The sequence below is a fragment of the Lipotes vexillifer genome, unplaced genomic scaffold (assembly GCF_000442215.2).
Source record: "Lipotes vexillifer unplaced genomic scaffold, Lipotes_vexillifer_v1.1 scaffold1179, whole genome shotgun sequence".
Lineage (NCBI taxonomy): Eukaryota > Metazoa > Chordata > Mammalia > Artiodactyla > Lipotidae > Lipotes > Lipotes vexillifer.
Genome location: NW_006783890.1, coordinates 972,734 through 987,392, shown reverse-complemented (window position 1 = coordinate 987,392; position 14,659 = coordinate 972,734). Strand labels below are relative to the sequence as shown.

Sequence of the window (14,659 nt, the reverse complement as noted above, 5' to 3'; positions counted from 1 at the left end):
TTGCGGTACGCGGGCCTCTCACTGTTGTGGCCTCTCCCGTTGCGGAGCACAGGCTCCGGACGCGCAGGCTCAGCGGCCATGGCTCACAGGCCCAGCCGCTCCGCGGCATGTGGGATCTTCCCAGACCGGGGCACGAACCCGTGCCCCCTGCATCAGCAGGCGGACTCTCAACCACTGCACCACCAGGGAAGCCCAATAGTGACTTTTTAAGTCAATCAATCTTAGTCCATTCATAAAAGCAAGGAGGCAAGATGAAAGGTATTCATTAAATCTTTCAAGTGGCAGTACCTGGATGTTTGGATCCCAAATGCAATCTCCTCTAAACTTCACATTGGAAAAAAACGCCCTTTAGAGTCTAGGTTAGCTTGAAAAGGAGTTTCTACCAAGGGTACGGATCTCCATTCACTATTTTCTTGTTTCTCAGTAATCCTTTTCTTTCTTAGGAAATAAAATGAAAAATGGCAAAAACTTATTTCACATGCTCCAGTGTCATTCCTGTTTACCAGAGGAAGGCAGAGCAATAAGTGCATCTGGAAACCAAACCAGGAGGTGACATATTTGTTGTCCAAACCTTTCTTTGAAAAGTAGGAACATAAGACATAAGAAAAGTCATACATGAGCACTCTGGTTGCTCATGGCAACCTGAGCTGCACATGGCAACCCACCTTTGCTTAGATGTCCAGGTGGCCTTCCATGGGGGAAGAGTGATCATACACATGGTAAATGGAGTTGATACAGTAAAGCCAGTATAAACACTGATGTTTTGTCTTCTGACAGCATATGAATGTGCAAGCATTAAGTTATAGGAGAAAAGGGGCTAATTTTAGATTTGTTCCTAGCCCTCTCCATGTGAATGGTGTCGCTGTGAGCCCAGCAATGAAGTTCACTGTGTTGTAGCAGACTGCGCAGTTCCTGAGTGTGTCAACCCAGTCTATGAACCAGAACAATGTTGTCCTGTCTGCAAAAATGGTAAGACCGTACTGCATTAGCTTTCAAAGAGGGGTTAGTGCAAAATACAGATATTCCACCGCTGCACACCATTCAATGCAAAAGCCCTCTAAGATCTGCCTGTGGTTTCTCAATGTGGGCATGGCCAATTAATATTTCTATCCCATCTTAAAGGGGAAATAAGCCAGCAATGGGTGAATCGTGAAGCTTTCCATCTGGAGAATTAAAGTTCTTATAAGCTGACTTTGTTGTGGTCCCTATTATTTATTGTCAATCTATACTGAGAATTTTGGAAAGAACGCAGTACCATCTTTTTATAGTGACTGAATTTCTCTCTTGTGGAGGCTATGAAGCTGTTCCTAGTGCATAAGCCAGGATAGAGAGTAGGATAAATGCCAGGTATTTTGCTTTGGGCATAGATAAGACTTTAGGCTTAAAGTTATCAAAGAATTACAGAATTCAATTGCTCATACACTTAAGTAGAAGTAAGGAAGACTAGAAAGTTTACGTTTTATTCTAGGTTTTTTATTCTAGGTTTTATTCTAGGATTTTCTTCTAGGTTTTTATTATTTTATTCTAGGTTTTTATTCTAGGTTTTTATTACAATGGAAACCTGCTCTCAGAGTAATAGCTATAGAGGGGAACTTGGCTTATAAGTTTATGGGTTCCTTTTGGCCCTCATAGGATGGAGAGGTTGAAATGACTATGGCATGCCAATCACCCCAAATCCAGGTGAGGCTGCAGAGAAGACAATGCAATGCCATTAACCCAGGACAGCATATCAGCAAAGTCAAAATCACACTCTTGCTACGGGTCATATACCAACCAAAAAATAAAGCCTCACTGTGTAACATTCCACAAATGTCCCCACTTGGCATTAATATATGCTTGAAAAAGTAGTTCTAGCTCTTAATTAAGCTAAGGTCACTGTAACGCTAAATCCCTATGCCCTTCCTTGAATTAGCAGCTCTCATCTTCTCTATTACACATTTTTTTGGTCCAGAATTTGGCATTATGTGAGATCACCTACTAATTTTTTTCTCTTGCAGAATTATAATTAGTGAAAAGAGGTATTTAGGTTATTTAGCCAAAGAAAAAACCCAAGCAACTCTGATTGTTTTTATAATACTTGTAGTGCTTTGGTATCTTCTCAAATGACTTATAAAGAACCCTTATGACATTTCTTCAGGCACAGTTTCTATTATTTCTGATTGTGTAAATCTCTTGAGTCTAATATTACTGCACACCTGGCTTCTCTTTTTCTTCTCATCCCTCTCATCCAACTGACGTGTGTCATAGTGGGCATCTCTCTGACTTAGAAGGTGGAGATAAATATCCTCCTGAATTTCAAGCCGATCTAATATATGCAAAGGTATCAAATGTAAGACTTTATATTTTTTAAAGGATATTGAAGAAACTGGAAAAGATACAGGGAAGAAAACTAAGATGATTTAATGGTTGAAAAATAGGACCTATGAGGACAGACTGAAGGAGTTTGCATAAGTTGTCCTGGAAAAGAGAAGGCTCCAGGGAGACCTAACTGTCATAAAGTACATGAATGGTTAGTCTAAAGTAGAAAAGCACCTGTTATTTTTCATTTTCTCCAAGGACAGAAGGAAGAAAAAATCAGCTACCTAATCAATCTTTAAAAATAAGATTGACAAGTCTTTGACTAAAGACCGTTTTTTTCTAGAAGCAACTGTCTAAACAGGTCCTTGAGGATCTTGTCTTCCCTGGAAGGCCCTGGTTGGCTATGATACACATTTAGGGTAAACAAAACTATACTGAAAGTTAAAAACTCTCATCTGGACATACTCAGAATACTCAGAGAATTAAAGCGTGCTAGAGTGTATATTTAGAATACAGGTTTTACACATGTATCTGCCACGTCATACGAGGTACTGCCCACCCAAACCAATAGTATATCCAGAGTTGATGTCTATGTCAAATGTTAAATCAGCCACTACAAACTAGTGACAATGAATTTTATGTCACCCAAGATTATCCTATTTCTGTCACATGCCAGAGTAGAAATCTGTCCTAGAACGAAACTCTCTTTGTACAAAGATATAAATGAATGAACTTTAATTGTTCGATTAATTAGGTAATTAATTAGTAACCCATTAGTATTCCTGAAAAACATATGTTGAGAGAACAAAATATATTAGTTGGGTTTTCCAATTTTTTGTTCATGAAGCACTACAAAACAACCACTTCTTTTCCCTTTTGCCGTTTCCAGGCAAACTTTTTTCTTTTTTAAATAAGGAAAATTAACCTGAATTAGGGCTTCCCTGGTGGCGCAGTGGTTGAGAGTCCGCCTGCCGATGCAGGGGACACGGGTTCATGCCTCGGTCTGGGAAGATCCCACGTGCCGTGGAGCGGCTGGGCCCGTGAGCCATGGCCGCTGAGCCTGCGCTTCCAGAGCCTGCGCTCCGCAGCGGGAGAGGCCACAACAGTGAGAGGCCCGCGTACCGCAAAAAAAAAAAAAAATAATAACCTGAATTAAAATTAGCCCAAAGACTAATTCTGAATGTAACATTATGACATGTTATCCTTTTTATTATTAAATGCCATTAATTAGTCACTTATGCCCCAAAAGTAAAGTATAATCATTGTCAAAGAAGAGCATATTGAGGACTGCTGGAGAATCCTTATGACCACGTACCAGTATTTTTGAGTGAGCAGACTGAGCCCCAGTGTTTGCTGACTCTCATTCTTAGTTCAGAAAACAGAAACAGATGACCCACGTGCAGAAGAGCCAGGCGGGAAATAGAGGTTTACTCTGACAGAATATAACTAGAACAGTTTCTTAAATTTCCAACACATGATAAGACTATCTTATTCTAAATGACAAGATTAATTTGCCCAGTATAAACTATTTTTAAAACATTGTACTATTTTCTTAGATTTTGAGAAAAAAAAAAAACAAGAAGATAAACATCTACCCTCAGGATTCAAGGTAGAGGCAATAGATCCTAATTTGTAAACAGTCCTATAATATTTTCTATATTTTCTTAAATCTTCATAAATGTTGAAAAAATTTAGTTTGCACAAATGCGGACTATCTTGCCCGCCAAACTCTTTCTTCATACTAAGATTGATTTTTCCGCCTTCCTGAATTATAACTTGCCAAGAGCAAGAGACATTAAAGATATAAAATGAAAGTTTAAAGCAATAGAATCTACCACAAACAGTATACAGTGAATATCAAAATCTTTGTTCTCAGATTGGAGCAAGAAAAAAAAAAAGGAAGTACAGTGATATATATGTAGGTATATGAAGTTTTCCCAGAAAACAGTAGTTTACCAATAAAAATGTAACAATTGCCCTTACAAATAAGTATTTTTAATATTATAAAGTACAAGGTAATCTGATCCCTAGTTAGATAATGATAGCCTCTTTATTCTCCATAATATAATTTGTAAGAATAAATATAAAGACTTATACTTTTAAAATTTTTTCTCTAATGATGTAAAAAAAGAAAGAAAAGTTTTAATTTCTTGGTCTCAATGGTTACCTCAAGCAAGAATTTCCAGTGGTTATCAATAAATATAGCCAAGCCACTAAAAATACTCCATTCTTATTAAAGTTAGTTTAGCACCAAGAAAAGTCTATTAATTTAGTCTGAATAAAATACAATAGAAACGTTAAGGAAAGATATGAATGGCTGGGCATACGCAAAACAGGAGGAGAAGGAAGAAAGTAATTTTTTATTTGGGGAGGATTATGGTGATTGATATGGGAACTTATTGTTTTAAACAATTTTATTAAGCATCTGCTTCTCCCTTCTCTATACGTCTTCATGAGCTAGCAATCCAAATGCCTTCCTGAAAGATCTAACATTTCTAGATTGTTTTTCTTCCTCCAAGATTGTGTTACTTTGGCCTATCTTTCAGCTCCAGTCCTTTCCATGGGAATTAATATTCTTTATGGTTTTTTTGTTTTTAGAATATGAAAAACAGGTCAGCACAGCACCTACTTAAAGAAAGTATTTCTATTTTGGAGTGTCATGTAAATATTTCAAATATTCGGTAACTGACCATTCATTTAACTAGTGAAGTATTTGATCATTAGATCATCCAAATGACTAAGTGCATTTTTTTTTACATTTCGTCTGTCAGTGTGTCAGTGAGTTCTCTGTTTTCGTTGGAAAACAGAGTCATTATTCATGGTTCGGAAAAAAAGTCACTTCATGAAAAATTGAAATAGAGAGGAACCACCCACAAAATCGTCCATGCACATTAAGTGAGGAGTTTTCATATCCTTTTCAACTAAACTGAAGTTGTCATAACCCCTGTTCAAATATTTAATTTCATATCCCTTACTCTCTTCCAGTTTAGTAGTGATACAAATAAAGAAGGAAATAGATTGGCCAAAAGGTAAATGGAAAGAAGACGGCAAAGGGATGGGAAGCGCACAAATAAGAGAGAGGACTTTAGAGCCATCCAACACCTTCTAAAGATGCTTGGGTAAAACACTGCTTTGTGTTGACACATATAATATACAAAGAGCCCCTTGAAATAAATAAGAGAGAAAAATAATTCCACAGGGAAGAAAATAGGCAAAGGGTATACAAAGAAAATTCGGAGAAGAAAACCAAATGTCTAATAAATATATGAAAATACGCTTAACCTCACAAGGGATCGGGGTGATAGAAATTAAAACAATAAGATACTAATATTGCATTGATAACAATTTGAGATTGATGATACCTCAAATCAGCAAAGATACTAAGAGTTGAGAAAATGTTGGAACAACTTTTAAGAAATTTGAAGTCAGCAGTTCTACTTTTTGTACTTTGTCCCACATTCATGCACTAAATTTCCACTACATTTTAAGAGCATAAAGGTCAGAGAAATGTAATAGTACTTCAATGGAGTAGTGAAAATATATTGCAGCCTTTAAAAAAGATCCTAACATTTTTCACTGCTGTGTAAAATAAGCAAGGAGTGTATAGTAGACTACAAATATTTTATACTTAATATAGCAATGTGTTCTATATATACACAATAGAATATTAACAATGATTCAATGATTACTTTTAGGGAATAAAAATGTGAAGGTAAAAGTAGGGGAGACAAGAGTTAATCTCTTTAAAATATTAAATCTTTACAGATTGATAATAGAAACAGCAGAAAAGTACAAACAGGCAGTTCACAAACAAAATACAAATGTTCAAAAAATATAAAAATTATTCAACCTCACTAACAAATTTGCTTTTTATTTTTTAAACCCTTCTTTATTATGTTTCTATGTAGCACAGGGAAAGTTCTGTAAGAATACACGCCAAATTTTTAACAGTTATCCAGTGATCAGAAGAGTAATTAAAGAGTAGAAGTGAGAAGGTAGAAGCAGAGAACTTTGACTTTTTATTTCATGGGCCTCTTTATTGAATGAATTTTCAAAAAACTATTTTTTATAAGGTAAAAGGTTTTACCAAACCTTTAAAGAAAAGATAATTCTAATGTCATTTAAACTCTTTCAGAGGAGAGACAAGAACAATTTTTTCCTGAAGTACAATACTGATACAAACCAAAGATTACAAACTAAGAAAAAGTAATGGGGATCTGTTAAAATACAAAATCTCCAATCATATATTATATCACCCAACGGGTCTAGAGCAGCATTCTTCAATCAATCACATGAACCCTTCTGCCAGAAAATATATGATAATTATACTAAGGAGATGGAATAAATATAGAGTCTCCATCATCTCAGGTCAGGTTTTAATCTCAGCTGAGTTTTGATATCAAAATTGTGAAAAGACATTGGGTTTTCAGAGACTGTGGGAAAGGGGTTGTATATTTGTCTTAGCAAACAGAATTTAGCAGTAGGTTAAAATAATTGTGCGTTCTGACAAAGTGGAGTTTACAAAGATAGTTCAAAATTAGGAACTCTATATTAATATAATTTATCCTATTACTATATTCAAGAGAAAATCATATTATTTCTATATAAATATACACACACATATATAAAGATGACTAAAACTCTTGAAAAATAAGACTAAGTGGATATAAAATATATTGACCTCAGCCCCAAAAGACGGAATCATGCTTAATAGGCACACATTAAAGGCATTCTTGATAAAGTCAGGAACAAGACAAGGCTGTCCACTATTATTCAAAATTTCAGATTGTAGATATGAACTAGCTAGTATAATTAGAAAAGAAAGAATTCAGAGGAGAAAAATTGGGAGCCAAAACTACTACCATTTGCATATTATATGAGAGTATACTTGAAAAACCCAAGACTATAGACTAAGAACTCCTATAACGAGAATTTAGAAATATAGATAGCAGGGTACAAAATGAGAATACAGAGCTCTCTCTCTGTCTCTGTCTCTGTCTCTGTCTCTCTCTCTCTCTCTCTCTCTCTATATATATATATATATATATATATGTATAGGTACGTATATTATGAAAATAAAATTGTGGCATTGGTACATGATGCAAGATATCAATGGAATATAAGAAACTTCATAAACAGACCTAACATACATATGAAAATTGATACATGATAGATAAAATAGCATTTCAAATCAATGGGGGAAAGTTAATTTGTAGAAGAAATGGTGTTGGGACAACTGGATAGTTGTCTGAAAAAAATAATTTTAAAGTCCTACATTATTTCATAATTCAAGAAAACTTTCAATTCAACAAAGGTTTAAATATAAGCTATTTTCCCAAACAGTACAAAAAGAAAACCTAGACATTTGATTTTTAATCCTGAAGTGGCCAGATTTTAAAAACAAACAAAAAAATCTCCACAAAGTAAACAAAACACCACTGTAAACAAATAAAAAACTAAGGGAAAAATAATCTTATATCACAAAGGGTTAATGTCTCTCATAGATAAAGATCTCTTTGAAACTAATAAGGAAAAAGATCAACAACTCAATCTTAAAAATGGGCAAAGAACTTCAAAAGTTATTCCACAAAAAAACAAAATTTCCTAAAACATACAAAAAAATTGCTAAAAGGAAAATGCAAATTAAAATTTGATGCCAGTTTTTTACTTATGGATTGGCCAAATGTCCTGTAATTTAATAACCTACTTTGTTGTTGATACCTGTGGTAAAACAGGCAGTCTTTCACATCACTGGTGAATGTATGAATTGGTACAATCCCCATGGAAGGAAATTTGACAATATATGTCAAAATTAAAGTACATATATCTTTTATCTCAGCAATTCCACTTCTATTTACAGATGTGTGAAATGACAAATAATGTCATTCATCTTCTATGTTGTACTTCAGATTTACTACTAATAAAGAATAATCAGTAAATTTGTAAAAAATAACTATAGATTTAAATTTCTTTTTAACATGCTATTAGTTGATAGTCAAAAAGGATAATTTCTTTCTTTAAATACTCAAATATTTTTATTGATTTATAATTTTATTAGCTTCTATTTACCTTTATGTTTTTCATCTCGTATAATACATTTTAAACTAATTTCAAATGGCTCAAAACTGTGAAACTAATAGAAATCTACTCAGAATCAACAGACAATAGGCTACTTAAAAACATTAAAATAGATATTAATGTGTGGAGGATATATATATATAGAGAGAGAGAGAGATTAAAAAGTCACAAAACCTTACTAAGAACTATTTTTTAAAACAGTAAGGAGCCATAACTGATTTCTAAATGTGAAAACTGAAATTTGTTAGAATGCTATTTTTCTAATGACAAATGGAAATCTATCAAATTTTCCATGTAATGTAATTTTCTCTTGTAAGTTGGCAAAAGTTGGAAAATTTAAATACATGAAAAAGAATGTACTTGGTGGGCTTCCCTGGTGGCGCTGTGACTGGGAATTCACCTGCCAGTGCAGGGGATGCGGGCTCGATCCCCGGTCCGGGAAGATCCCACATTCCACGGGTCAGCTAGGCCCGTGCGCCACAACTAACTGCTGAGCCCATGTGCCACAGCTACTGAAGCCCGCGCGCGCCTAGAGCTGGAGCTCCGTGACAAGAGAAGCCACCACAATGAGAAGCACATGCACCACAACGAAGAGTAGCCCGCGCTCACCGGAACTAGAGAAGGCCCCCGCACAGCAACGAAGACCCAACGCAGCCAAACATAAACAAATAAATAAATTTTAAAAAAAGAATGTACTTGGTAAGTTTGGGGAATTCAATCTACCAGATATATTAAAATAATATGTAAAGGTATAATAGTTATAAACAGTGTGATAGTGGAACAAAAATAAATCGATAAATAGAACAGAAAATCAGAAAGTAATTCACATTTGTATCACAATTTAGCATAAAATTAAGGTGACATCCAAGTATCTGATGAAAGAATGTGTTATTCTAAAAATAAAGGTTGGGCTTCCCTGGTGGCGCAGTGGTTAAGAGTCCGCCTGCCGATGCAGGGGACACGGGTTCGTGCCCCGGTCCGGGAAGATCCCACATGCCGCGGAGCGGTTAGGCCCGTGAGCCATGGCCGCTGAGCCTGCGCGTCCGGAGCCTGTGCTCCGCAACGGGAGAGGCCACAACAGCGAGAGGCCCGCATAGCACAAAAAAATAAATAAATAAATAAATAAAAATAAAAAATAAAAATAAAGGTTAATCATTTTTTACAAAAGTGAAATTACATTCCTGTATTACCCATTATACAAAAGTAACTATCAGTTGGATTAAAGATCTAAATCTAAAAAATGAGATCATAAAGGGATTTGTTTTCAACGTAAACATTAGCTTACTCTTAGGATCAGGATGGTCTTCCTAAACATAAATGCAAATAAAGAATTTATAAAAGGAAAAATTAAAATTCAAATTAGATATCATATAATTTTATCCTTAAATTTCTTAAAAAATTAACTTTGGAAAGGTAAGATGCAACAGGCACTCTCAAGCACTACTGATGAGAGTGTAAACCAATATATTTTCTCTGAAGGGTAGTAAAAACGTGCGGACCTTTGATCCAGCAATGTGGCTTCTAGAAATTGATCAAAAATAAATAATCAGATAAGAATATAAACATGTTACATAGAGAGGTATTTATTACAGAGTTGTTTATAATAGCAAAACCTTGGAAAACCTGAAACCTAAGTATTTGACAATAAGGAGGTCGTTTAAAAGACCATAGTATATCTACATGGACTAACTACTAAAAACTTATTACAAATGATGTCATGGAAAAAAAATTAAGGACATCTCCACAAAAAACAAAAAAAAATGCATGTTCAGAGTATATTGTTAAATTAAACTGGTAGGCCAGAAAGCACTTTTTTTTAAAAGAAAATGTATGTATAGAAAAACACTGGAAGAAAATACTTCAAAACGTTAATGGCACATAACTCTGAATAGTAGTAGGCTAATGAATGATTTTTACCTTTTTTCCCTTTTCTAGCCCCTAGTTTCTAAATTTCCTACAATAAATCTGCATCATCCCTGCGATTTAAAATTACTATTTAAAGGAGAAAATAGAAAAAATCTTTAAAAAGATAATGTAAAATTTTTTCTATTTTTATGATTTAATAGTCAATGACATGCCACTTATTAGAAATTGCACTGATTCCTTGTTATAATTTGTACTCCATAGTTAATTAACCAACTAATAATTCTACCACTTGACTTTCAAATCCTTTAACTGTGAGATTCTCTGTAAAGAATTTGGAAAACATCATTGCCCATTTTATGTACCTATTAGGGTAACTGTTAAAGTTCACTTAAGTCTATGCATTTACATTTTCATGAAGCTATTTTGCAAACTCAGCCTTTTAAGTTTGAAAATTAGATGCAAGTCTTTCACCTTAATTTGATATTTTCTCACTTCCTCTTAGGGAGACAATTAGTAACAAATGAAACACAGACATTAAACAAACGCACTGAAGTGAAATATTTTCTGGCACTTGCACATATCCATTGGCTACAGAGCCCCTGAAATAGTTTGTGATGAAAGCACACCCTATGAAGGGCAGATTCAAAGCCTGCATTTCATTGACTTCATAACTGAAAGTCAGAATTATCATGTTCGTATAAAGTAGATGTCAAAACAGAGTAATTATAAATAGCTATTTTAATGAGCCACAATTTCCTATTGCTTCCATAAAGCTTCCTCCAAAGTGTGAAAGGAAATATTTTTATTTATGTTGTCTTAAACCAACAGGATTCCCTCTCAATTCATCAGCAAATTCGATTTCAAAAAGATTATTTTACAAAGTTGACACAATGAAAATTAATGCCACTTTCATTTCCTGCTAATTGCATCTCTACTTAATTATCGGGGCCCCAGTCCTTCAGGAAATGAAGGGAAGAAGGCCAACATCTGCAAAAATGAGAACTTTTCTCTTTTTTCTCCTTAACATATAGAAAGTGCTTAGGGACTATGCTTTCCCTATGTAATCGTCTAGAATGTTGGGGCTGGTCCTCCCACAAAGCACACACTCCTAGTTGAGAAGAGATATGTTAAGAAGTAGACCTCACTCCTTCGAGTGCTACGTAGTACTCTGATGTTCAGCTCACCACCCCAAAGAGAGCCTACGGGCCCCAGAGAAGGGTAATGCACACACATGTACCGAATGTCTCATTCTTACACAATCAGATAACCTCACAGATAATCTGGCTCTAAAACAGTAGGTTGGCAGAGGGTTGAATAAATCTCCCCAAACTGCCCATGCATTTCTATTCTTAACCCCACCTTCTCTCTTATTCTTGAGCTTCTCTTCAACTATGTTTTTACAGAATAGTGCTGACTTCTAGGATTGTATACAGTAATCTCTAATAAAACACCTCTGAACTGTGGATGATGGCAAAAGGGCAATTGGGATCACTAACATATTTATAGTTGGATGCCCCTCAAATGAGAAAAGGGAAATGGGAAGTTCTTGCTTACACTAGCTTCATTTGTACCATCCTTAGGAGTTGGATTTGATTCTAAGAGTTAACTGAATGGGGTGGGGTCTGACGGGAAAGCCAAGGCATTCGGTCTTGCCAAGTCTTATCTAAGGGAGGCTTGAGTCGCTGGCCATGGGAGAGCCTCCCTGAGGGAACAACACAACTGCTCGTGTCAGGGATATGGGGCTGCTGTTCCATAATGACCCCCAAGCTCTTGCTCACACAGTCCAGGCATCCGGGTAGCTCTCAGAGGCACCCAGAGACCAATGGGTCACTACCGATGACACACAAAGTAAGGCAGAGTTTCCCTTCATCCAAACCTCCTTCCTGAGGTAGACGCGTTAGAAAGTTGCATTCCCTCCTTTACCTCATGTCTTTGCATGTAGAAACTCAGGCCTTTCAGATGCAGGAAAAGCCATGTCCATCCACCGGCACCCCTTTTCCCCTTCACTAATTACTAATGTAAACCTTGTGTGGTCAGACAAAAACAAAACAAGGTTGCCATGCAAACTGTGTTCCTTGACCTGCTCTGAATTTGAATGTCTTCTAAAGCACTGGGCAAGATGAGCCTGGGGGGCCTCTTCCTCAGAAGTTTCAGAGGTCTGAAGCAAGAGCATCTAACGGACTCGTCTCTGAGGGCACAGGTTCCCTTTCTTACAGGTAAGACCAAACTTCTTGGGATTCTACATCCCACGTCACTGGTAAAGACGGGATCCAGAATTCTGGGTCCTCTTGCAAAGATCCTAACACCTCCCTGGCCAGCAGTCACAGTCTCATCTTCATCGGCGGGCTTGAGACACTTAGGACTGATTTCTCCCTGCTTAGCTCAGACCACACCAGGAGCCCAGGACCACCAAGTCACCCCTCGTCCCCAGGACTCTGATCTCCATACGGTGCTATGAGCTGAGAGATAACACCCCAAGTCACCACTTTCCAGTCCTGGCCTCTGATTTTTCGTTCTCCGTCACACCTACTGCCACCTGAATCGTATATATTTTACTTATTTAGTTGCTTGTCTCCCCTGCTCACAGAAGCACAAAGTTCATGCGAGGATTTTTGTCTCTTTTGTTCACTGTTGTATTCCTACTACCTACAACACATTGTAGGTGCAAATATATGTTTGTGAATAAGTGAATGAATGCACACCTGTATTGTGCCTTTGGAAGCCAAAATTAAACAAGAAAATTGATTCTTTGAGTTCTTTTAGCTTCTCTTTTGAAAAGTCTCAGTCTTCTATTTCACAGAGAAGAGCTTTCAAATGGAGAGCTTAGGAGGCATTGTGTGGTGGGAAGGAGGGTGCTTATCAGATTTTTTTCCTAATTAAGTTTGCTTTAATTTACCACTAGGATTAGTGGTACATATATTGATAGGAGGCATATCAAGGTGATCTAGTAGAGACAGACCGGTTTCCAGGGGAAACTGAGTCAGCTTGATATTTTACTGCTTTATAACCTTGCTAGGAACACCTAAAGCTTCTGTTTCTTAAGAAATGACTGCATGTAACGTATGAGTCACTTCAATGCAAAATTAATGTAATGCTTTAGCCAGTATTATCTACAATGATATATTTCATCTAACAATAGGGATTGGACTATTTACGAGTTAAGGAAGCCTCGAGCATTGACTGAATATGCGATTTATCAGTATTTGGTAAACAGGGTCGGAAAATGGGACTTGATATCAGGGCAGAGGGAGAACTGATTGCAGGGGATAATATTTAATTTTAGAAACCAAACTGTGCAACCGAAAAAGATCTCAGAAATATGGCATAAAACAGGGACAAAGGAAACTTGCTAACCAATATCTTTTCTGGCATATAGTGGTTGGGAAACTCTCTAAGGATGGCTGAGGTAGGAAGCCCTTGCAGTAAGACCTCTGATGTTTAAATGTAGCTCTGAGCTGCTTCAAATCAAACTATTAGAAATGTTAAACCTCTTTTGAAACATATTTATGGTTGGATGCCCCTCAATGGGGAAAAAGGAAATGGGAAGCTCCTGCATGCGTACTTATTTTGCTTGCACTAGCTTCATTTGTACAAGGTGATGGCAATGAGCAGCCATAAATGCTGCTGCTGGTCAGGGTAGTAAGTAGCCGGCCTGAGACCTCTCCTCCTTTCACCCATCACTTTTATGCATATTCTGCAGAAAAGGTCCATAAGGCAACATAGCTGCCTTCTGGAAGGCTAAGCTCACTTAGTTTCCAACAACATTAAATAACAAAATAGTTGGCAGTGTGGTATCCAAGTCTTAAAAGCCTGCTCATTCCAACCTTCTGCGTTGGGATTTAAAACAGAGGGAAGATGCAGGGCACCAGGGTCTGATGGCCTGTGCTTAAGACGTGGGATTCTCCGTGTCTGTTTTATCCTGCCCGCTTTGATTAGATTTGATGATTTCTTTAAGAATGGAGATAGATGACCGTACGCAGCAGCAAAGGAAGAAAACTGCAGTGTGGAGGAGGGCACGCGAGCCTCTCAAGCCAGGTGGATGGCCCAAAACTTAACTGGATTCTATTTAACTCCCAGTAAATGCAATAGTCAGATTCCTAAGCTCAGGGAAGTAATCAGCCACCATGCAATGTCGTCTGAGATGTACCGAAAGCTGTTCAACCCATCAAAAATAGTGCCCTTCTAGCCCGCCAACGTACATGTCCACATACACTTTCATACATGCTTTCATGCTCATAATTCCTTTCATTTTTTAAATTTTCATAATTAATGTCACTAAAAACTTGAGAAAAATAGCTAGTACATCAGGTATTAATGACACCAATTAAGTTACATATATTTTTCTTGGGTTTATCAGATGACTAGATCATCAAACATAGGCCCAATTAGTTTAAATGTGGGAAAGAGCAAACCCGGG

At 36.7% G+C, this 14,659-nt stretch overlaps 1 protein-coding gene across 1 annotated transcript in view; it reads left to right on the top strand.

Moving 5' to 3' along the window:
* VWC2L (von Willebrand factor C domain containing 2 like) overlaps nt 1-14,659 on the top strand; it is a 154,486-nt gene that overhangs the window by 26,325 nt on the left and 113,502 nt on the right. The window contains exon 3 of the mRNA XM_007456415.1: nt 840-969. Within this exon, the coding sequence (XP_007456477.1) occupies nt 840-969 (130 nt within the window). The remainder of the gene's footprint in view (nt 1-839; nt 970-14,659) is intronic.